Source organism: Salvelinus sp. IW2-2015, linkage group LG4q.1:29, assembly GCF_002910315.2.
Source record: "Salvelinus sp. IW2-2015 linkage group LG4q.1:29, ASM291031v2, whole genome shotgun sequence".
NCBI classification, from domain to species: Eukaryota; Metazoa; Chordata; class Actinopteri; order Salmoniformes; family Salmonidae; genus Salvelinus; species Salvelinus sp. IW2-2015.
In genome coordinates, this window is record NC_036842.1 from 42,279,149 (window position 1) to 42,304,606 (window position 25,458).

Below are 25,458 nucleotides of genomic sequence, written 5' to 3' on the forward strand. Positions count from 1 at the left end.
ATAGACACTGAAAACAGGGTTGGGACTTAAGGTACTGAGCCTCAATAAGGTGAGGGGGTTTGAGTGCTCTCCCCTTCAAAGCCTATCTGCCTTGGGGCACTCTTGGGGGAGGAAAAAGCCCTCACCCCTCTTACAGTCCCTCGACCTCCCAAAGACTAGCCTCTGCAAAAGACAAAAGAGGGCTTATAGAGGGGCAAAAGCACCCTGTCCTACTGACTGTTCTCTTTAATAAGCCCCCCCCACCCTACCCCCACCACCCCAATAAAAGTATGTGTGAGCTAGAGAGTGTGTGTGTGCGTGCCTTAACTCACCAGCTGAACGTAGGCCACTTTATAATCCGGCCTCTTCACTTTCTGGTTGAGGTGGTTTCTCTTCTTATTCGTACCTGTGAGATGAAGCGAGAGAGAGAGAGAGAGAGAGAGAGAGAGAGAGAGAGAGAGAGCAAGAGAGCGCTGTGGTTGGTAAAAAAAAAAAGTTGCAACCAAGTAAAATAGAGCAGATCCTGGTCCTGTTGACTGAGGAATGCAGGTTAACCTCTTACTTCCCCAGTCGGCGGTAATGACATCATGCGTATCAGAGAGAGAGAAACAACCACAACCAAACGAGAGGGACTGTTGCTGTAGATTAGAGTAAGCTTCATGTATTATGGAAGGATGTTCGCATCTTGCTGTTGACGACGCAGCGTGTCAATGTTTAAACGGTAGGCCTATAAACTATTAGCAGAACTATGGAAGAGTATTTTTTTTATTTTTATTAGGATCGCCAATTACGTGGCTACTGTTCCTGGGGCCAAAACAGGAAACAAAACACAATAAATAAAATACAGAACACTACATAATACAACGTAAAAAACAATACAAAATACATAAAAATGTCTCTCTTCGTAGTCCCCATCATGCCGTAAGGTGTTCTTTTAAAAAAGAAAAAGAAATAAATAATATATATATATATACAGTGGGGAGAACAAGTATTTGATACACTGCCGATTTTGCAGGTTTTCCTACTTACAAAGCATGTAGAGGTCTGTAATTTTTATCATAGGTACACTTCAACTATGAGAGACGGAATCTAAAACAAAAATCCAGAAAATCACATTGTATGATTTTTAAGTAATTAATTTGCATTTTATTGCATGACATAAGTATTTGATACATCAGAAAAGCAGTACTTAATATTTGGTACAGAAACCTTTGTTTGCAATTACAGAGATCATACGTTTCCTGTAGTTCTTGACTAGGTTTGCACACACTGCAGCAGGGATTTTGGCCCACTCCTCCCTACAGATCTTCTCCAGATCCTTCAGGTTTCGGGGCTGTCGCTGGGCAATACGGACTTTCAGCTCCCTCCAAAGATTTTCTATTGGGTTCAGGTCTGGAGACTGGCTAGGCCACTCCAGGACCTTGAGATGCTTCTTACGGAGCCACTCCTTAGTTGCCATGGCTGTGTGCTTCGTGTCGTTGTCATGCTGGAAGACCCAGCCACGACCCATCTTCAATGCTCTTACTGAGGGAAGGAGGTTGTTGGCCAAGATCTCGCGATACATGGCCCCATCCATCCTCCCCTCAATACGGTGCAGTCGTCCTGTCCCCTTTGCAGAAAAGCATCCCCAAAGAATGATGTTTCCACCTCCATGCTTCACGGTTGGGATGGTGTTCTTGGGGTTGTACTCATACTTCTTCTTCCTCCAAACACGGCGAGTGGAGTTAGACCAAAAAGCTCTATTTTTGTCTCATCAGACCACATGACCTTCTCCCATTCCTCCTCTGGATCATCCAGATGGTCATTGGCAAACTTCAGACAGGCCTGGACATGCACTGGCTTAAGCAGGGGGACCTTGCGTGCGCTGCAGGATTTTAATCCATGACGGCGTAGTGTGTTACTAATGGTTTTCTTTGAGACTGTGGTCCCAGCTCTCTTCAGGTCATTGACCAGGTCCTGCCGTGTAGTTCTGGGCTGATCCCTCACCTTCCTCATGATCATTGATGCCCCACGAGGTGAAATCTTGCATGGAGCCCCAGACCGAGGGTGATTGACCGTCATCTTGAACTTCTTCCATTTTCTAATAATTGCGCCAACAGTTGTTTCCTTCTCACCAAGCTGCTTGCCTATTGTCCTGTAGCCCATCCCAGCCTTGTGCAGGTCTACAATTTTATCCCTGATGTCCTTACACAGCTCTCTGGTCTTGGCCATTGTGGAGAGGTTGGAATCTGTTTGATTGAGTGTGTGGACAGGTGTCTTTCATACAGGTAACGAGTTCAAACAGGTGCAGTTAATACAGGTAATGAGTGGAGAACAGGAGGGCTTCTTAAAGAAAAACTAACAGGTCTGTGAGAGCCGGAATTCTTACTGGTTGGTAGGTGATCAAATACTTATGTCATGCAATAAAATGCAAATGAATTATTTAAAAATCATACAATGTGATTTTCTGGATTTTTGTTTTAGATTCCGTCTCTCACAGTTGAAGTGTACCTATGATAAAAATTACAGACCTCTACATGCTTTGTAAGTAGGAAAACCTGCAAAATCGGCAGTGTATCAAATACTTGTTCTCCCCACTGTATATATATAAATAGAGATGTTTTTATTGCTAGCTTGAGTTACCTGTGGTGGCAGAGAGTTCCATGTAGTCATGGCTCTATTTAATACTGTGTGTTTCCCAGCCTCTGTTCTGGACCTGGGGAATTTGAAGACACCTCTGGCTGCAAGTCTTGCATGGTGCCGATGAGGGTCCGAATGGTGAGCCAACTGCTTGAGCAGACATTTCAGTACCTTTAACCCATCAGCACCTCACACAAAGACCAACAGTGATGCAGTCAGTCTCTCCTCAGCTTTGACCCAGGAGAGATTGACATGCATACCACTGACATTCGCCCTCCATGTACATCTAAACGCTGCACTGTTTCTGGGCCAACTGCAATTTCCCTATGCCCTTTGGCGCACATGACCACACATCTGGGCAGTAGTCCAGAAGTGACAAAACGAGGGCCTGTAGGACCTGGCTGGTTGATTTACATGTCAAGAAAGCAGAGCAACGCCCTACCACGGACAGACCTCTTACCAGTTTAGCAACCATTGAATCTATACGTTTTGACTATGACAGCTTGCTATCTAGGGTTAGTCTACACTTGCTCAATTGCCAGTAATAGATCTAGACGAGGTTTAGGGTTGAGTCAGTGATTTGTCCTAAAAACAATGTTTCTAGTTTGAGATATTTATCACCAGCCTAATGCAATTTACCATTCTAAAACTAACTGGAGCTCTGGGTTAAGGGTGTTAGAGGAAGTGTACCTATTAAACCCACCAAAATGTTTGGACTTTTCAAACATACACTGCCATAATTTCTGTAAGAAACGTGGAGAGAAAATTTAAAATGACTCTCTCATGTGATGTTTTATGACATTACTTAAAACATTGTTTTATAAGAAATACAAATATTTGATCAAATGTGTACAGTCCAAACTGGGCTTCATGGGTACCGAAGGAACCATTTAAGCCCATGGGTGTTCTAAATACGCCCACCTCTTAAATAAATTTCGAAACTTAAAAAAATGTGCAAACTTACATTTCTGATGTAAAATGTGATTCTATTCATCTAAAGTTATTAATATAAACTGATCGTTACTATTCATCGTGAAAGTAGCACTCATAACGGGGGGGGGGGGTCCAATTGTATCCACAGAGATCAATGTGGACTTAGGCTTTTGTTCTTGCCAACCATTACACACCAGATTCAACTAGAGACTTCAATAAAGACATGATTAGATGAATCAGGTGTGTTATTGATAGGCAAAAAAAAAAAATCTTAAGTGGATAAGAAGCCATGTACAAGGACCATAAAACACGACTTTCAATTACTTATCTGAAGKTGATTTACATTTGCTGTACTGCTATTCTTGTTAATTAGTTCAACAACGCCCCCACCACGTCCACTAGTCATATTCTTGTCCTTCATTTGTTTGCATTTTTTGTCACCTACTTGTAGGTCTTCTATTCCAGATATCCCTGAACCCTGATCTTATTCTTCTCTCTCTGCATCAACGACTAGCTGTCTAGCGGTACGGAGGTTTCGAATTGTTGCTAATCTGGGCAAAGGCACCATAGGCTCGACGAATAAAATGCACAACTGTCATTTGTGTGCGTTTCAATCTAATTATGAACAAATAAACAATTTATGCTCATGTTCATTGAATAGTAGGGAAATCAAAACACTATATCCCATGTGTTTCAATGCAAACCGGGCTTAGCAGGAGCATAACTGGGCTTAAATGGAACAACCGTGATTTGGGGTGAAAAAGACAGAATAGCAAAATCTAACCAGAAAATATTTGGACACCAATGGTTTGGGGTATAAATATACACTATATACAATATTATGTAAAGTTAATAATGATCATATGGAGCTATATTTACATTCGGTGAAGGAATGCTTTTTGTGCTACCCTTTAAGCCCTCCGGAGATAAACATGTCAAATTAACAAACAAAAAAAATATATATATGCATTGTGTCTTATTTGACTGTTAAATTAACCTTGCATTGTTATATATATATATATATATATTTTTTTTTTTTTATAAACAATGCAAGGTTAATTTAACAGTCAAATAAGACACAATGCATAAAAAAATTTAAGCTGTGAATGCCTGAAATCTATTATCTTGTTGTAGTTAACCAAGTTATTACTACTGTGTGACTGACATGAAGGCACAACTGCTAGCATGGACACCCCATATTCCAATTGGCAAGAAATAGTAAATAATGCCAATGAAATATGCTATCATGTGCATTCATCTCTTCATTTTACATAGAGTATGATCGCTTATCTGAAAAGGTACACAAAATATGTTTATCTGAGCATCGCCACAACTTTTTTTGGAGCTTTGAAATTGAAGAAGAAATCACATTTAACTGTCACTAACTTAATAATAAAACATCTGACTGACTTATGGATAACAACCAGATGAATTGGTAGAATGTTTTATTTTTTATTTTTCAATCAAAAGATTGAAGTGGGCCTAATAGGTAATAGGTCTTTTACTGTCGTAGCTGACGTGTATTCGGTTGAGTCGTCAGCGTACATAGACACACAGGCTTTATTCAAGTGGAAGCTCATTCGAAAGAAGAAAAAAAACGGCCCAAGCAGGCTGCCCTGCGGGACACCACACTCAACCGGATTTGCATTAGAGGCTTTTCTTAAAGAGAACCCTCTGTGTTCTATTAGATAGGTAACTCTCAATCCATAATAAGAAAGAGGATGTAAATCCATAACACCTACATTTTTTCAGCAATAGGTTATGATCAATGACAGCAAAAGCTACACTGAAATCTAACAAAACAGCTCTCACAAAATTATTCTCAATAAAAGCTGACCAAAGCAAATTCCCCATGTTCTCACAAACACAAAATAACAACCCAACAAGCCATTTGTGGGTTTTTGCACATTTAGAACTCCTGTTTAAACATTCGCCTGGTCTTCCAGCCATCAGGCAACTGATAACTCCCGTTAACATGGGAACAATTTATGACATGAAAAACGAGGGAAACATTCCGCTGTAGTGAGTCACTTGTGTGTGTGTGTGTGTGTGTGTGTGTGTGTGTGTGTGTGTGTGTGTAATGATCACCAGCCAGGCAGCCCACAGCTCAGGGAAAGCCCTTACCAGGGTCGTAAAACGCCCCATCACAACCCCTACCTATGTGGAGGCCCCCCGTGTGGGTGTGAAAGATAGGTGAGAGTAAGTGTAGGGGGGGACCTTCGCCCCCAACTCAGAGTCAGGTAATTAGGTAGGCTAAGTCCCCATGATGGTGTTGTTTGTCATACCCCCCCCCCCTACCCCAAGTTGCACCACTACATTCACCCCATCCTACCACACAAAAGCGTGTGCATGCACACACACAAACTATTTTTTTGAAGGGGGATTGTGGTTTGGCAGCCGACTACCACGTTACAAATCCCAAAGCCGGAGGGGTAGCCATGGCAACGCCTTCCAAAATACCCGAGCCCGCCTGCCGCCCAGGCAGAGAGAGAAGAAAGGGGTCATTTGCGTCCCTCTCTCTCTCTCGTTCCCCTCTTTAGGCTGCCAATGGCATGGAACCCCTGACGCAGGCAGGGATACCTTCGCTGACGCACCTCAGGATCGCTTGGGCCCCCCTCGCCAACTCAGTTATTTTTTATTTCCTTCTCTCGCTCTCCCCTTTCTTTCCCCCCCCTTGCCTTTAATGCAGCTCTCGTAAATGAGAGGTCTAATGGGTTCTTTTCCATATTACGTAGGCCTGGCGTCTCGCTGTCTCCCTCTGCCGCTCTCTCTCTCTCTGGGGTTCTCTCTCTCCATCTTTCTCTGCCCCAAAGAGAGAGGGGGCTCCTCTTGGCCCTCCTGGCCCAGCAGCACGCCTTCCTTCTCTGGCCCACCACCCTCTGGTCTCCAGGCCTCTCTTTCTGCTCCTCTCACTTTTTCTCCCTCCCTCCTTCCTTCCAGGAGCTAGCAAATTCGTAGCCTCGTAAAAGAGCCTCTAAACAGCCCGTGCTAACCCCAAATGTTTCCTCGCCCATGAAATGCCAAGAGAATAATTTAGTCAATCATATAACCCCCTCTCTGTGGCTTTGTGATTATCTAAACTTTAAAAGAAGGGGAGAATGGGAGAGAGGGGTGGATGGAGAGAGGGGTAGGTTGTGTAACCCTGCTTGGCCCACTTTTAGGCCCTTGAAAAGTGTTTGTGTGTTACGCCTTGGAGCAGGAGGAAGAGTGCAGGGACACCTTGGGACAGCTGTAGGCCGGAGTGCTGCAGCAGCAGATTCTGTGATAAGCAGCTGTGATGGAAAGTCCAGCCAGGCACGCTAACCGCAATCACCGCTTAACAACTCTGCTTATCAATGGACACTCGATAGCTAAACATGCTAACCAATGCTAACGACCGCAAAAAACACTTTTGTCACTGCTCACCAACGGATAAAAAGATGACCTAGACAGCTAACCACAAAAAAAAGCATTTCCCTCACTGCAATAGGTTAACATGCTAACAACCTAAAACCCGCTCTTCTTCACAAATAAAAATAATACCTCTATAGCTTACTGCTAAGAACACTCCTCTCACTGTCAATGAATTAATAAATGGGGTTAGCTAAACGTGCTAATCACTGCAAAAAATACCATTTTACAAATGAGGTGAGAATGGTCTTGGATTGTGCTCAAAATAGTCTTGTTTGTCACTTTCTTTTTCTAAAACTTAGGTCAAAGAGCTTTGTTTTGTGTTATCCGCAATGATGTGATGTGTGGTTTAAAAAAAWAAAWAATTATTGGTCATAAAAATGCACAAAATAAATCTAACAACCAATCATTTAAATACGGATTTTCCCTTGATCGACATATGGTATGTTTAAAATGGTACTCACAGTATTGGATCCTTGTGCGGACAGCTCCCACTGGAACGCTGTAAAGCTTCTCCAGGTAGTTCCTCACGTCACATTTGGTCATTCTGTCCACAGGTCATGGACAGACAAAGAGAGAGGAGCCCGAGGGGGGGAGAAAGAAAAAAAATCAACAGCGTTAGCCTGTGGAAGATAACATCCAGGTGAAGTGGCCTCTTTCAACAGACCAAACATCAGCTTCACAAGTAGAGCGACATGATCCACAGATGTAGGACAGACTTATTTTTTGGGACATATGGCTTAGGCCCACACAAAGCAAACTCTTAATGTAGACCTGGGTATTGTTCAAACAGTCCTGTTTTCTTCCATTTTGTGCCTAGTGAACACGACCCTACGCTCATAAGGACCTACTGGCCCCGCTCATTCACATTACAATGCTGACAGTCTAACGCTAACATGATAGAAACCCGGGTGTTTATGACCCTACTTAGGCTAGTTTGAATACATTAACCCACCATTTCACCAGCAGTGGTGCAAACAAAGTGGAAACACAAATGATCCTTAGAGGACTGCAGTGCAGTCAGTGTTCGCCAAAAGTCCAGCTTCTTATTTTCTACTTTCGTTTATTCAGTAAATATTTTCTCCACTCTTTCTTGAACTGCATTGTTGGTTAAGGGCTTGTAAGTAAGCATTTTCACGGGAAAAGGTCTCCAACTTGTTGTACTCGGCGCATGTGTGACAAATAAAATGTGATTCATCTCCAAATCAACATGGATCTCTTTCAGGGAGGGGAAGACAAGAGGGACTGAAACCTCTTCAGGCTAGAATAGCAGAGCAGTCCGAGAGACAAGGGACAATGGCCATTCTGAAGGAAAAAAAAGTGTGAACACATTTATAATCATTTATTTATGGGGACCCGGAACAGTCTCCTTAGAGATCCAACACACAGATGCGACTCCGTTTCCATTCCTCCTTCCCCTAATCCCTCCATCCTGTGTGTGTGTGTGCCAGAGGTTAGGGAAGCAGAGTAGAGTGGCATTAGGAGAGGAGAGAAAGAGAAGCGGGGCAGAGAAAGAGGGGTTCGAGAAGGAGAGAGAGAGAAAGAGTGGGTTAGAGAGTGGGAGAGAGGGCACTTGAGAAGACGAGAGAGAGAAAGAGTGTGTGATTGTGTGAGTGAGAGGATTTCCTAGAAAGCGGAGGGAGAGAAAGTGTGAGTGGAGAGGGGGGGGGGGGTTGGGGAATAGTCCTCTCAGGGTCATTAGAGCGAGAACACTGATCCTGATTAAAGAGAGGAACATTCTCTTAATCCCTGCTGTCACACACTCCAATTATCCTCCTGCCACACACGCACACACTCACCCACTCAGAGCGGGAAGGAATTTCACTCAAGCAACAGCGCCCCCCTCTGATGGACGAGATAAAACAACAAACTCATACGAGTGCAGCGATAACGGTAGACGATAGGAAGAGTCAACACTCCACAAAACCAAACTGCCAAAAGGGTGCAGTGACTCAGAGCTCGAGCCTACTGCCCAAGTGATGCAGTCCTCACGACAACGTCGCCCGGAAACTCCAGAAACAGAAGGAGCCGTAACCTTTCATCACCACTCCCAGGAAAGAACAAATATCTGTCTTAAGGCAGCTGTCAAGGCTGAGTGCATCATCACCTCAGATACTGCTATATTTATACACAAACACACGGTTCCGCGCATTCCCCCACAGTAACACTATCCCGCGGATGACGGAAGCTTTCCACCCGGGCAAAAGAGAAGGGCATCAGATAACGTCGGGAATGGTTTCAGATTTGGCCGGCGTATGTGGAGCAGGTTGGAGACGTCGGGGACATTGGCGTGCCAGGCTTTTTTACGGATCAAAAAAGGGCTGAGGTGGTGGGTGTGGCAAAGGGGGAGTGGCAGGGGCATGGCCGCGGTGGGCCCGGCAGCAGGGCCGAATATTAGAGACTATTTTAGAGGCCCTCATCTTGGTGGTGTAGAGACATTTTAGCACATTTAAGCCTATTCACTCCAATTCTACACATTTCTCCATGCAGCCGAGAGAAAATGTTGCAATTTGAAAGCACATTCTCACAGATTCTACATACTCTGCCATGGAGCTGAAAGCATTTTTAAAGCAAATGTCCTGCAATTCTAGGCACTTTTTGGACTAAGGCGTCCCAAAAAAAAAACGCTTAGGCTGCCCGCCCAAGGATTTAAAAAAAAAGAATCCCTGCGTCAGGCCTCGGGGGGGGGGGATTAATAAAGTTGTATTGTTTCGTATTGTTTTGGCCATAAATCTGATATTAAAGTTGAGTCAAAGGGAAATGGAGGCGAGTGTAATCGATGCAGCTTCCTGTGAGAGAACAGAAGGGAACATTGTGAACTTTGGGTCTTTGTCTCATGGTCTTTGTTTCCTACTAGAGTAACATATTTTGGTGGATAGATAACAGTTCAGCTATATCCATTAGGGCAGCGGGTCCAAAACTCTCTTGGTTACTGTCGCACCAACTGAATTTTGCTCTGCCCTGAGTACCTCTGAAATACCCCCCTCGTGTGCATTTCATCGGTAGGCCTATGATCTCGTGAGTCTTCAAGTACCCCCTGTGGAAAAGCCTAGTACCCCTGGTTCCTGAGTTAGGGGATTAGTCTTAGATGGGGGGGGGGGGGTGCAAAACTCCTGGTCATTCCCCAAACTTTTCAGAAAATGTTCAGAGACTTTAGTTTGGAGAAATGTGAATGTGAGATGGAGATTGTCTACCGTAACTGCGTCGAGAGGGCACGTGTTGCCTACACATGAAATTCAGCAATTACATTTATACAAGCAAGTAAGTTATGTTTTCTATTGGAGACTTTATTTTTAGTATATATGGTAAGCTGCTAGCATTGTGATGACTGGTCTAATTTATGAACGAAGCCAGAGAGTTGATATGTCCATGTCATACAACTACACCTAGAAGGCCAGCACCCCGGAGTCACCTCTTCACTGTTGACATTGAGACTGGTGTTTTGCTGGTACTATTTAACGAAGCTGCCAGTTGAGGACTTGTGAGGTGCCTTTCTCAAACTAGACACTCTAATGTACTTGTCCTCTTGCTCAGTTGTGCACCGGGGCCTCCCACTCTTCATTCTATTCTGGTTAGAGACAGTTTGCAATGTTCTGTGAAGGGAGTAGTACACAGCGTTGTACGAGATCTTCAGTTCCTGGGCAATTTCTTGCATTGAATAGCTTCCATTTCTCAGAACAAGAATAGACTGACGAGTTTCTGAAGAAAGGTCTTTGTTTGTGGCCATTTTGAGCCTGTAAATCGAACCAACAAATGCTGATGCTCCAGATACTCAACTAGTCTAAAGGCCAGTTTTATTGCTTCTTTAAATCAGCTCAACAGTTTTCAGCTGTGCTAACATCATTGCAAAAGGGTTTTCTAATGATCAATTAGCCTTTTAAAATGATAAACTTGGATTAGCTAACACAACGTGCCATTGGAACACAGGAGTGATGGTTGCTGATAATGGGCCTCTGTACGCCTATGTAGATATTCCATTTTTTTTTTTTTATCAGTCGATTCCAGCTACAATAGTCATTTACAACATTAATGTCTACACTGTATTTCTGACAATTTTGATGTTKTTTTAATGGACAAAAAATGTGCTGTTCTTTAAAAAACAAGGATATTTCTAAGTGACCCCAAACTTTTGAACGGTAGTGTATGTTCATTACCTCAAATACCTTGTACCCCTGCACATTGATTCGGTACCGGTACTTCTTGTACGTAGGCTTTTTTTCCCCATTTACRTTTTTTATTTAGCTTGTTGAAGGCTACCCGAAACGTTTGACCCAAGTTAAACAATTTAAAAGGCAATGCTACGAAATACTAATTGAGTGCATGCCAACTTCTGCTCCACTGGGAATGTGATGAAAGAAATAAAAGCTGAAATAAATCATTCTCTCTATTATTCTGACATTTCACATTCTTAAAATAAAAGTGGTGATCCTAACTGACCTAAGACAGGGACATTTTACTAGGACTAAATGTCAGGAATTGTGAATAACTGGGTTTAAATGTATTTGGCTAAGGTGTATGTAAACTTCCGACGTCAACTTTATATAATTGGTCCACGGTACCCACCTTTATTTCACTCTCAGGAAACAGGAAGGTGCTTGGTCGGAAATCAAAGGATACCAGTTAAGGTATTAAACCCTAACCTACATCCCTCAGGGGTGTACTTCTACTGTACACATTTTCTTTKTGTCTCTATCTATCCATCTCTTGTTTTCTACCGGTTACTACTGCGGGGATGTTTTTCAGCGGCAGGGACGGGGAGACTAGTCGGGATGTAGGCAAAGATGAACGGAGCACAGTACAGAGAGATCTTTGATGAAAACCTGCTCCAGAACGCTCAGGACCTCAGACTGGGGCGAAGGTTCACCTTCCAACAGGACAACGACCATATAGCACACAGCCAAGACAATACAGGACTGGCTTCGGGAGCAATGCTCCCCATCGAACGTGACAGAACTTGAGAGGATCTGCAGAGAAGAACGGGAGAAACTCCCCAAATACAGGTGTGCCAAGCTTGTAGCATCATACCCAACAAGACTCAATACTGTAATCGCTACCAAAGGTGCTTCAACAAAGTACTGATTAAAGGTTCTGAATACTTATGTAAATGTCATATTTTATAAATGAGCTAAAAAGGTATTGTGTGTAGATTGCTGAGGAAAAAAACAATTTTAATCAATTTTAGAATAAGGCTGTAAACWAACAAAATGTGGAGAAAGTAAAGCGGTCTGAATTAGAGGTTGACCGATTAATTAGGGCCTATTTCAAGTTTTCATAACACTCGGTAATCTGCATTTTTGTACGCCGATTACATTGCAATCCACGAGGACACCGCGTGGCAGGCTGATCACCTGTTATGCGAGTGCAGCAAGGAGCCAAGGAAAGTTGCTAGCTAGCATTGAACTTATCTTATAAAAAACAATCAAACTTAACATAATCACAAGTTAACTACACATGGTTGATGATATTACTAGCTTAACTAGCTTGTCCTGCGTTGCATACAATCAATGCGGTGCCTGTTAATTTATCATTGAATCAGCCTACTTCGCCAAACGGGTGATGATTTAACAAAAGCACATTCGTGAAAAAAGAACAATTGTAGCACCAATGTCACAAGTTAGAACCATAAACATCAATGCCTTTCTTAAAAAGTTGCGAACTGTGTGAACCATTTCTTCCTAACAAAGACCGTAATTAATTTGCCAGAATTTTACGTTATTATGACATAACATTGAAGGTTGTGCAATGTAACAGGAATATTTAGACTTATGGATGCCACCCATTAGATAAAATACAGAACGGTTCCGTATTTCACTGAAAGAATAAACGTTTTGTTTTCGAAATGATAGGTCATTAATATGGTCAAATTCAGAAACTAAGGCTTGTATTTCTTCGCAATGCTTGAAGCTCTTCGCAATGCTTGAAGCACAGCGCTGTTTATGACTTCAAGCCTATCAACTCCCGAGATTAGGCTGGCAATACAAGAACATCCAATAGTCATAGGTAAATTAAATACAAATGGTATAGCTAGAAATAGTCCTATAATAACTACAACCTAAAACTTCTTACCTGGGAATATTGAAGACTCATGTTAAAAGGAACCACCAGCTTTCATATGTTCTCATGTTCTGAGCAAGGAACTTAAACGTTAGTTTTTTTACATGGTACATATTGCACTTTTACTTTCTTCTCCAACACTGTTTTTGCGTTATTTAAACCAAATTGAACATGTTTCAATATTTATTTGAGACTAAATTCATTGTATCTATGTATTACATTAAGTTAAAATAAGTGTTCATTCAGTATTGTTGTAAATGTCATTATTACAAATAAATAAATATACACATATATATATATATATATATAAATAAAATACAGCTTTTTTTGGTCCTCCAATAAATCGATATCGGCATTGAAAAATCATAAAATCGGTCGACCTCTAATCTGAATACTTTCCGAAGGCACTGTACATTGTGTAATTTACTAATGGTCCTTAACTAGCACCATAGGGATATTGAATATCAAACCAAATTGAACGCGGGCATTACAAATCGGGTCAAGTGCAGCTGAGCTCCGAATGATTACTTGGGTGCTGCAAGATGTGGGCATGTGGGTCGGATTGAAATAAACCCAACCCAAGGAAAACTGTTACGGTACACTTCATTCCGCGATACCATTTTTCMATCATCTCGCAAATCTTCGTTTTGGACGAGAAGGACATTGTGACCAAAATGTTCCTATTTACACTTTGTGGTCAATTTTGACACTAGAATAAATGCATAGGCCATTTTCTAAACGAGAAGTTGCTTCATGGGAGAAGTTTCTCTTTAAAAGGGGCAGTTGAACATTTGTCTCACTAAGTGAATCAAATATTTGAGGGTACATTGTGCTTGACTGAGCATGTAACACCCCAAAAACCTTTTATTCATGAACTTTGTCATTATTTATCATTAAAACACTATTACGCAAAATACTTTAATTGTGCTCAAAAATGTATTTTTGTGACCTGCACACACACACACACACACACACAGAGTCTTAACCGTGACAAAAACCAACACAATAAACAGGGCACAACTCAAAAACATGACATACCAAGAGACTAACAAAAGGTTTGTACGGATGGAAGACATGAAACCTGAGATGAGGAGAGAAAGAAGAAACAGTTAATAGATGACATTAGGGATGTCCTGCTTGAAGAGATAAGCAGCAGTTCACACTTCATGTTATTATATAAAAGGTAAAAAGGGTAACAAGGTCTCCAACTCCCATACACACACACAGAGATGTGGAAAACTCAACCGTTTCAAATAGTATGCTGAGTCATCGTTTAGGAGGACACATGAAACAGCGAAGGCCAGGCACAAAATGATTTGTAGTGACATTTCCTACAGAGAGAACTGCAAATAAGCTATGAGAGAAGTCAGCCAGTTGAGGTGGATTTAATGAAGAGGTCCACCTGCATTATCTCTAGTTGAATTTACATAAACTACTACGCTCAATCGTTTACCGTTCAGTGTTTGTCACTACATTACTACATCATTTAGCCATTTGATTTAGAATTTTAGGACCCGTTTAGGTATCCAAAAATATTTTTGTATTATTATTTGATAAAATATTGAGTTTGCCCATTACTACTAAAGCCCATAGAAACACATGAAAAACACATTGATAAATGGCAAAAAGGACAGTCCAAAAATAAATCATAAGAAGCAAGGTTTTGAAGTGTCTGTCCTAAATCTAGGAGATTACACATCACCGTCGTGTTCGTCCCATTAGTATGTAGCCAAAACGGTTCGGACGCTACCAAACAGAAGTTGGCACGTCGACATTACTGAGTTCAGACGAGTTTCCTGACACTTGTGGGGGTCGTAGAGCGAAACGGAGAACACCATCGTGTGTGAGAGAGTCTCCTCATTTCATAGACTGGTCATAATCGTTTCTAGGCCAAACCGTTCGGTTGCTACAGAGGTTTTCGTGAGAATACCGTTTTTTTCGGGATGTCTCGTGGTCTGACAAACACTGCTCTTGCTCTGCCACCTTTCACAGCAGATGCGGAAGTCGTGGATTGAGGATTTCGGTGCAATGAGACCGTTCCAATGCAACAAAAAAAACAGATCTCTAGCTTAAARTTACAGATTTTGATAGGGATTGTTATGTCATTTAGATTGATGCACAGGTATTTCTATTAAGATTAAATACCATAAACTAAATGTGATTTCTGTCATTCTGAGAACCGTAGGGGGATTAAATGCTATTTTTTTCAATTCAGAGACTCTGGATGGTGGAACCAAAGAGATGAAGCAGAGCATGTAACCATGGCAACCTCCTGGCAAAACAACAACACTGTTATTTTGTTCAACAGGTAGAATACATGATCCCAAGTTCACAGAATGAATGAATACATCGTAGAGATCCTATAAAATTACTAGAGGGGCTGTGTCATAAACCCTCACAGTTCCAGAATTGGGTGAAAATGGCAGCCATATTGGTCAGGGAGAAACCAGTGTAATTGGCATGAATGGCAGTGCAGGCATATTCTGATCAGAAATTGTGCAGTAAAATTATTGTCAACTTAAAATAGTCATAATTATAAATACAGTTTATACAGGTTTTATACCGATGTTCTGTACAAACCTCTAAAATACTGTATATGTAAACAGACGACAAATGTTAAAAATGTTGCTTTCGTGGAAAGCTGTGAATGCTATGATATCAGTACAACTTGTCAAAGTCCTTTCATCAACTGATTTCCCGCCGGCTGTGGATTGACTATTGTTTGAATGGAATTGTGGCATATTGGCAGTTAATTTGAACTGCCAATATGCACCCTATGTCTGGCTGGCTAGCTAACAGACATAGGGTGCAGATACATACTTCAAATTCCTTATTTTTACACAATATCTTATCACAGCACTGGCAAACCATAGTTGACCAACTCCCTGACCAAAATTGCTGACCTTTAATCCCATCATAAGAAGGTTCATGTCCATTATAGTATTCTAATTCCTAATTATATGGAACACATACTGTATTGTCTATGTTAGTGAGCAACAGACATTTCTCAACCCCCCCCCCCCCACCCACCCAAAGAAACACTCACATTGAACTGCACAAGACAAGAGTCCACTAAGTGTGTGTGTGGTGTATCCTGAAATCTGAAGCCAGTCACTGTTCTCTTACACAAGAATGTGTATGCAAACCAACGATGCGCTGGAGAAAGGAAGAGATACTTCAAGACCACAAAATGACTCAACGAACACTCAAAATGACAAAGGAAACCAAACGACCTCAGCACTAAGGAAGCGAGAGAGAAACACTCGCCGCGTTGTTTTGAGCCATTGAAAGTGCCAAGGAAGGATTAGGAGACGGCTGTTGTTTGAGAAACGTTTGCAGAGCGTTTGGGAAGTGTATAATGATAAAGCGAGGAGAAGAGAGAACGAGTCGATTTCCGTCCTGTGAGTCCACAGAATAACATAGGACCTCTATGTGTTGTTCATTCAGCCCCAGGTGCTAGGCAGACAAAGCAAACCTTGTGTTCGTCCTGAGAAAAACGAAATTAAAGCACTCAAGAAAGGCTCACTACAAAAACGCTACTACCTACGGCCAATATCGCAATCAACACTTTATTGTAGTGACGGCACAGTAGTCACAGGGTTTCCGTTAGAAGGTAATACCGGCTTCGGCTGATAAAAAATAAAAAAAGCTGATAAATAATATTGGGGGGGGGGGGGGGGGGCATTGTCGAAATAATGCATTTTAGCCTAATAATGAAATACCAGTTGATGTAGCGCGAGAGCTGCCAAAAACAGCTCAAACAGGTGTTTGTTTCTGCTGGAGTGAAACGTGCTTTAAATAAACCCAATCAGTGTGCAACATTTTTAAAAGAAATCTCGTGTAAAAAACAACAAAAAACAATGGCCACAATTATAAAGGAAACATTTAATTGTTAGAATGCGGAARGTTTTACTACATACGAGGCACGTCTTACCTTGCTTCAAAGTAGGCTAGCCAAAATCCAACAAAACGTGCAGGTTTTTACTTTCGAAAAACTTCCATATGCCATTGAAAACATTAGCCGTTTCCTCTCATGTTCTATTGGTTTTCAAAAAAACTTTCTTTAATTCTCCAGTAGCCAAAGGCACAATCCTTGTCATATTAGCAACCCATGCTAGTTGTTGCATATTTACATGTCCCCTCTTTAAAAATGTCATGACTGATATRTTCATCTCTGTCACATGAAACGGCTCACAAGGATGTTTCCCCACTAATTGGATTATGAAACAAACATTCGCGCGTAGCCTACTACCTTGTGCGCATTGCTGCGCTTATAACCTGAAGAATAGTTCACCCCTTAAAAAAATAACAAAAAAGATTGTTTAGCACCATTTTAACATTCTAATCTGTTGCATGAGCCTCCTTGCTTTTTTTTTTTTAAATGTTGGATGACTTTTGGATCTATCATCCCACAACTGTCCCAGGGTCTGTTTGGAACAGGCTATTTCTCGCACAGAACGACTTGCTGACCAATAGAATAGGTGTCACGTTCCTGACCTGTTTTCCTTTGTCTTGTATTTATTTAGTTGGTCAGGGCGTGAGTTGGGTGGGTTTGTCTATGTGTGATTTTCTATGTTGGGATGTTTGTGTTCGGCCGGGTATGATTCTCAATCAGAGGCAGCTGTCAATCGTTGTCCCTGATTGAGAATCATACTTAGGCAGCCTGGGTTTCACGTGTGTTTTTGTGGGTGTTTGTATCTCGTGTCAGTGTTCGTGCCACACGGGACTGTTTTCGGTTTTAATGTTTTTGTATTTGTAAGTGTTCAGTTTCGTTTTAATAAATTATCATGAGCACTACCCACTCTGCGTGTTGGTCCGATCCATGCTCCTCCTCGTCTGAGGAGGAGAACGACTATGACGACCGTTACAATAGGTCAACTTTTCTATATTGGGGAAGTAGATTGACATAGACTAGTCATTTCTCAATGCAGCACGTAGTTACTTAGAGTAGGCATCGGCCATATACATTCCTTCTCCTCTCTTTGCACAGGAAAATGTTGGCCTTTTATAAAAACACATTTCATGCAATTCTACTACACGTTATATGACTGGAGACCTTGGCGGAATATTTTTTAATACAACACAAATGACAGGGTAGCCAACTCTGCCGACACTGACAAACATATCAATAAAAACTATTTTGTGTGATCATGTATTAGGCCTTGGAAAAGTGGAGACAAATACAACGACGGTAATCTAACCTGGAATCAAATCACATGTTGTCACATGCGACGACTATAACAGGTGGAGACCATACAGTGAAATGATTACTTACAAGCCCTTAAATCAACAACGCAAAAAAAAGAAAAAAGAAAGTAACAAATAATTAAAGAGCAGCAGTAAAATAACAATAGCGAGACTATATACAGGGGGTACCGGTAAAGAGTCAATGTGCAGAGACACAGGTTAGTCGAGTTAATATATGTGGGTAGAGTTATTCAAGTAACTTATGCATAGATAATAAGAGAGTATCAGCAGTGTAAAGGGGGGAGGGGCAATGCAAGCAGTCTGGGTAGCCATTTGATTAGACGTTCAGCAGTCTTACGGCTTGGGGGGGGTAGAAGCTGTTTAGAAGCATCTTGGACCAAGACTTGGCGCCCCGGTACCGCTTGCTATGCGGAAGCAGAGAGAACAGTCTTTGACTAGATTGGCTGGAGTATTTGACAATTTTTTGGGCCTTCCTCTGACACCGCCTGGTATAGAGTTCCTGGATGGCAGGAAGCTTGGCCKCAGTGATGTACTGGGCCGTTCGCACTACCCTCTTTAGTGCCTTGCGGTCGGAGGCTGAGCAGTCTCCATACAAGGCAGTGATGCAACCAGTCAGGATGCTCTCGATAGTGCAGCTATAAAACCTTTTGAGGATCTGAGGACCCATGACAAATCTTTTCAGTCTCCTGAGGGGGAATAGGTTTTGTCGTGCCCTCGTCACGACTGTCTTGGTGTGCTTGGATCATGTTAGTTTGTTGGTGATGTGGACACCAAGGAACTTGAAGTTCTCAACCTGCTCCACTACAGCCCAATCGATGAGAATGGGGGCGTGCTCGGTCCTCCTTTTCCTGTATTCCACAATCATCTCCTTTGTCTTGATCACGTTGAGGGAGAGGTTGTTGTCCTGGCACCACACGGCCAGGTCTCTGACCACCTCCCTATATGCTATCTCGTCGTTGTCGGTGATCAGGCCTACCACTGTTGTGTCATCGGCAAACTTAACGATGGTGATAGAGTCGTGCCTGGCAGTGCAGTCATGAGTGAACAGGGAGTACAGGAAGAGGATAGTGAATGATAAAAACGGTGAATATGCACACTTACCGGGGATTTGACCGATCTCTACTGGTGCCAAAACTTTTTGCTCAATTAAGTTGAGAATTTTGATAATGAAAAGACTCCAGTCTGTATTTTAGTTGTCTTCTCTTTACAGCAATAGCCATTTGTTTTCCAAACTGTTTTTCCACTTCCGACTGTAGGCTATGCGATTTAAAACAAGCCACAGCTTCTTTATTTTTAAGAAGCGAATGATCCTCTGTGGTCAAATCATGCTTTCTGGTGCCGTAGCCTATTTTGAAGGATGTTATTTATTTCTGTATAGACAGGAGTACGCTAATTAGGCTATACAATTTTGGCATTTGAACGCAATTTTCTTTAGGGAAGCTTAGCTTCCTAGCCGTATGGATGCTCCGCCTATGCATCGTCAAATTCCTCACTGGTATTCGGTAAGAACTACGCACGCCGTTGCATTCGAGCTGCATGTTCCGTTAAGATGAAATACCATAAACTAAACGTGATTTCTGTCATTCTGAAAACCGTAGGTGGACGCCCTAATCAGGTCACGAAACCAATGCATATGGGTCCGGTAAATTTCTTAAATGTCCTGTAAATGAAAAATGCTGCCGGTCAAATGTCCGGCGCCACATTTTCCAAATGGAAACCCTGAGTAGTCATCGATATCATGTACATTAGGTGATCCGGGGAGGGTATAGATGTGTGTAAGCGAGTGAGAGAGACGGTGTGTGTGTGTGTGTGTGTGTGTGTGTGTGTGTGTGTGTGTGTGTGTGTGTGTGTGTGTGTATATATATATTTGTGTGAGCATGTGTGTCTGTCTGAAGAGGATCAACAAGGTGTAGTAAACACACTATTTTTTGAGGGGTGGAGGTACAGCAATCATGTGCCTCTCCCTGGCCCAGGTAAAGGCCCCAGGGGAAAAAAACGAATAAAAACCATTTCACCCACACACAGACCGACCTTTTAAAACAAGCACCCTGGAGTCTGGGGCGGGAACCCAGTACCTGAATGAATAGATTAGGAATAATCCCCTGCAAAGACTGGGTCAGTGGACTGTCTGTTTGATGGTCGAAGCAGCAGTTGACTTGTGACCTATGTCTTAGACCAAGACAATGGCGTTGTGGCAAGAAATGTAATGCCAACAAGATCCAAATAAAATGATAGTACATCTCGCAACTCTTTGCATCTACGGCTCTGGATGGTAATAATCGTTCCCTGTACATGCTTGATGTAATGTTTAAGTTGTGCGAACGTTGATGAACTGAGCTAGCATAGCAATAAAGCAAACACTCACAGTAAGAACAAGTTGCCCTTGAAAATATACCTGACCCTGAAACAATAGTTTGGGGAAGCCACTAGCTACTCAGTTCTGTTTTTCTCATCTCATGCTCAGTCAATCAGCTCAGTACTGGGGTCAGAGGAACAACCTACAGTAGCCTGAAGCCGATGGCTGCCGTTCATTTCTTTAGGTTAGCACTCCATCTAGTGGCCAGGATGCAGACCAGCACTTGTTCACTCCACCTCATGGAAATGGACTGGTGTGAGAAATACAGTGAAGATTCTTACACACCCATCTAATGCTTTTAAATCTATGAGGGGACGGGGAACATGTACACTAAGTAAAAAAGGAGGGGAAATGGAATTGGGTTCTGAGCCGGGGTCCGATTATCAACCATTCTCCCCTTCAGTGTGCCCTCATTCATTTGGACACACATTTAAATTTACAACTCGTGTTACAGGTCAATTAAAAAAAACAGACTTACTCCATGGGGATTCTGAACTGCACTGTGTCCTGAGGCTGCTCCTTCCCTGGTCGGACCAGAGTCAGGGAGAATGGCGGCCGGAAGATCCTCAGTTGGGGGTTCCCGATCTGGTACAGCGGGTATCTGTATGGAAAACAGGAGACAGGGTTGAAGGAGAGCCCAAGCACACTTTCCAGGGTCAGTATCCCAGACCACTACTCCTGGACTAAAAGGTATGCTCAATATAGATGATCAATGGAAAGTGTTTTTAGTTCAAGAACAATTTTAATAATCTGGCTCCAGGAAACTGGTCCATACAATCAATGCTTATTTGACACTTTTTTTGGCTATAGCAATGCTTTTGGCCGACAGTCTTCTTCTGAACATAACAGATTAACAGTGAGAGTAGAAAGTGAGCAGGTGCAGTCAGTACAATATAGGGAAGGGGACTAAAGTCATTGGACCCATGTCAATGGGGTGCATTTCAATAGTCCTGGTCCTCCCCTCTCCTCCAGTCCTAGGCGCATGAAAGGTGAAAATGTGTCAAGGAGTCTCTAGCTTTCGAGTTAAAGAAAGTCTGTTCAATCAATTTGCCAATATCAAATACAAATATTTTTTACCACAAGTAATTTTAACTAGCCAACTGTCCCTTAGTCCGACTACCCATCCACATCAAACGACCTTTTCTTCTCCACAATGAATCAGGGTTTGCTGCTCGGAGCACATCTCTGAAGCCTCTGAGCATGTATCAATCCTGCTATAGGACTCATTGCGGCTAGCCTAAAGATTCCGACCTTACAGTCGACGTAAATACACGTTGTGCCATCTGCTGATGTAAGTAAAAAGGTCTTTATAAACACATTTGATTAATTGATTTTCCCTCATGCTATCAGCAGGTTACAGGAAGTTGAATGTAAGACTTTAAGACCTTTTATTGCACTCACAATAGCACCTTTGGCAGCGATTACAGCCTCAAGTCTTATTTGGCATGATGCTACAAGCTTGGCACACCTGTATCTGGGGAGTTTCTCCCATTCTCCTCTGCAGATCCTCTCACGCACTGTCAGGTTGGATGGGGGGGGGGGGGGGGGGGTCACAGCACAGCTATTTTCAGGTCTCTCCAGAGATGTTCGATCTGGTTCAAGTCCGAAATCTGGCTGGGCCACTCAAGAACATCAGGAGACTTGTCCCAAAGCCACTCCTGCGTTGTCTTGGCTGTGTGCTTAGGTGAACCTTCGCCCCAGTCTGAGGTCATGAGCTTCTGGAGCAGGTTTTCATCAAGGATATCTCTGTACTTTTCTCCGTTCATCTTTCCCTTGATCCTGACTAGTCTCCCAGTCCCTGCCGCTGAAAAACATCCCGACAGCATGATGCTACCACCACCATGCCTTTTACTGAGGAGTGTCTTCCGTCTGGCCACTCCACCATAAATGCCTGATTGGTGGAGTGCTGCAGAGATGGTTGTCCTTCCAGAAGGTTCTCCCATCTCCACAGAGAACTCCGGAGCTCTGTCAGAGTGACCATCGGGTTCTGGGTCACCTCCCTGACCAAGGCCCTCTCCCCCGTTTGCTCAGTTTGGCCAGGTGGCCAGCTTTAGGAAGAGTCTTGGTCGTTCCAAATTTATTCCATTTAAGAATGATGTAGGTAGGTCTCTGTGTTCTGGGGACCTTCATGATGCAGACATTTTCTTGTACCCTTCCCCAGATCTATGCCTCGGAGTCTACGGATATTTCCTTCAAACCACATGGCTTGGTTTTTGCTCTGACATGCACTGGTCAACTGTGGAACCTTATACAGACAGGTCATCAAAAAGCATGAAGACTTCTGCCTGAGCCCATACACTCGCAGACTACATGTTGGACCCCAAGTATGCTGGCAAGAGCATCCTGTCTGGTGCAGAGATCAACAAGGCCTATGGTGTCATCCATACCTTGGCCTGGATGAGGGCAAGGTTCTTGGCAGTCTGGTGAAGTAATGCATCTTTCCAAGCAAGGGCTTTGGGATGGAGATGCAATATGGCAGTCGTGCCAACATATCTCATCAGCCACCTGGTGGTAGGGACTTTGTGGATCTGAGGCTCTTTCCCCTGTTGCCTCCATCATCCTGCCAAATCCCACCAACAGCCGCCTCAGAGCGGAACTGGTCCTTGTTTGGGAACACACACAAAAGCATGCAACAGGCTGACCAATACCAGGGTTGAAAAATGGGTGGCCATCCGGGCAAATTTGAGGCTTTTTGAGCACGACAACGAGCCATCCTCAACAAGGTTGGAAAGTGACACTGAAGATGAGGCCTCAGAGTCTGATGTTCAAGAGGTGGACATTGAGGAAGTCCAGGGAGAAGACATGGAAGCCTGAGAGGAAGACAGCCTAGAAACTAAAGCATTTGGTTATCATTTTACAGATGTATCTTGAAAATGTTTTTGGGAGATGTGATGGATCGTTGGGGATCATTCAATACTCCCTTTCTTTTGTTGTTCAGTGAAATCATCCCATGTGAAGAGTCAACTCATTTAATTAAAGTTCAATTCGTAACTAAATAGTTTTTTTTATTTATATTTGAAGGATTTAATCATTTACAATTATGTCTACCTATCATAAGGTAAAAGGTTTATGTTTCTATCTCCATATGATACGGTAGATTTTTAAAAAACAGAGCTGGCGCACACCCAGTATTTTTTTGTGTGTGGAGGTGCTAACTAATGGCGAATAAACTATAAAAATAAAGAAAGTTGCACACACCATGTATAAACTCCCAGCAATTTAATGTGTATTTACCAACGTTTCGGCATCACTGTGCCTTCCACAGGGTAATGTCATGAATACATGAGTTGTCATGTCATTAATTACCCTGAGAAAGGCACAGTGATGCCGAAACGTTGGTAAATACACATTAAATTGCTGGGAGTTTATACATGGTGTGTGCGACTTTATTTTGATAGTTTACAGTCCATATGATATGGTAAAAAAAAAACACAGCAAACAAAGAAACGTCCCTTTTTCAGGACCCTGTCCTTCAAAGATATTTGTATTTTTACGAATTAGCTTCAAAGATCTTCATTATAAGGGTTTAAACACTGTTTCCCATGCTTGCTCAATGAACCATAAACAATTAACTTCTTATGGCTGCATGGGCAGTATTGAGTAGCGTGGATGAAAGGTGCCCAGAGTAAACGGCCTGCTCCTCAGTCCCAGTTACTAATATATGCATTATTAGTATTGGATAGAAAGCACTCGAAAGTTTCTAAAACTGTTTGAATTATGTCTGTGAGATTAACAGAACTCATATGGCAGGCAAAAACCTGAGAAGTTCCACTTCCTGTTTGGATTTTTTCTGGGGGTGCCATATTTTCAACCAAGCTCTCATTGAAAATACAGAGAGATATGGATGGGTTTTCACTTCCTACGGCTTCCACTAGATGTCAACAGTAAATAGAACTAAGTCTGATGACTCTAATGTGAAGGGGGGGGTCGAAGGAGACAGAAATTAGTAATCACTGCCATGAGGTGACCATGCATTCAACACGCGCGTTCACGTGAGAGGCAGCGCCGTTCCATCTCTCAATTGAAGTCGATGTAATTCTCCTATCTATAATTCCATGTGTATAACTTGTATTATCATCTATATTTATGATGAGTATTTCTGTTGAAACGATGTGCCTATGCAAAGTCACTTGATGTTTTTGCAACTAGTGAATCTAACGCCTCAATGTAAACTCCGATTTTTTTATATAAATATGAACTTAAACAAAACATGCATGTATTGTGTAACATGAAGTCCTAGGAGTGTCATCTGATGAAAATAATCGAAGGTTAGTGATTAATTTTATCTCTATTCTGGTTTTTGTGAAAGCTATCTTTAGCTGGGAAAAATGGCTGTGGTTATTGTGGTTTTGTGGTGACCTAACAATTGTTTGTAGTGCTTTCGCTGAAAAGCCTATTTGAAATCGGACACTTTGGTGGGATTAACAACAAGATTACCTTTAAAATTATATAAGACACATGAATGTCTGAGGAATTTTAATTATGAGATTTCTGTTTTTTGAATTTGGCGCCCTGCACTTCGACTGGCTGTTGTCACATCGATCCCGTTAACGGGACTGCAGCCATAAAAGGTTTTAATGAACATGCACAAACGGTCGTTAAGACAGTAACAGCTTACAGACGGCAGGCAATTAAGGTCACAGTTATGAAAACTTAGGACACTAAAGAGACCTTTCTACTGACTCTGAAAAACACCAAAAGAAAGATGCCCAGGGTCCCTGCTCATCTGCGTGAACGTGCCTTAGGCATGCTGCAAGGAGGCATGAGGACTGCAGATGTGACCAGGGCAATACATTGCAATGTTCGTACTGTGAGACGCCTAAGACAGCGCTACAGGGAGGCAGGACGGACAGCTTATCGTCCTCGCAGTGGCAGACCACATGTAACAACACCTGCACAGGATCGTTACATCCGAACAT

General features: G+C 42.4%; 1 protein-coding gene across 1 annotated transcript in view; it reads right to left on the reverse strand.

Annotated features, from left to right (window-relative positions):
• mrpl23 (mitochondrial ribosomal protein L23) overlaps nucleotides 1-25,458 on the reverse strand; it is a 100,437-nt gene that overhangs the window by 59,376 nt on the left and 15,603 nt on the right. The window contains exons 2-4 of the mRNA XM_023984714.2: nucleotides 21,018-21,140; nucleotides 7,386-7,468; nucleotides 312-385 (exon numbers count right to left, since the gene is read on the reverse strand). Of these exons, the coding sequence (XP_023840482.1) occupies nucleotides 312-385; nucleotides 7,386-7,468; nucleotides 21,018-21,140 (280 nt within the window). The remainder of the gene's footprint in view (nucleotides 1-311; nucleotides 386-7,385; nucleotides 7,469-21,017; nucleotides 21,141-25,458) is intronic.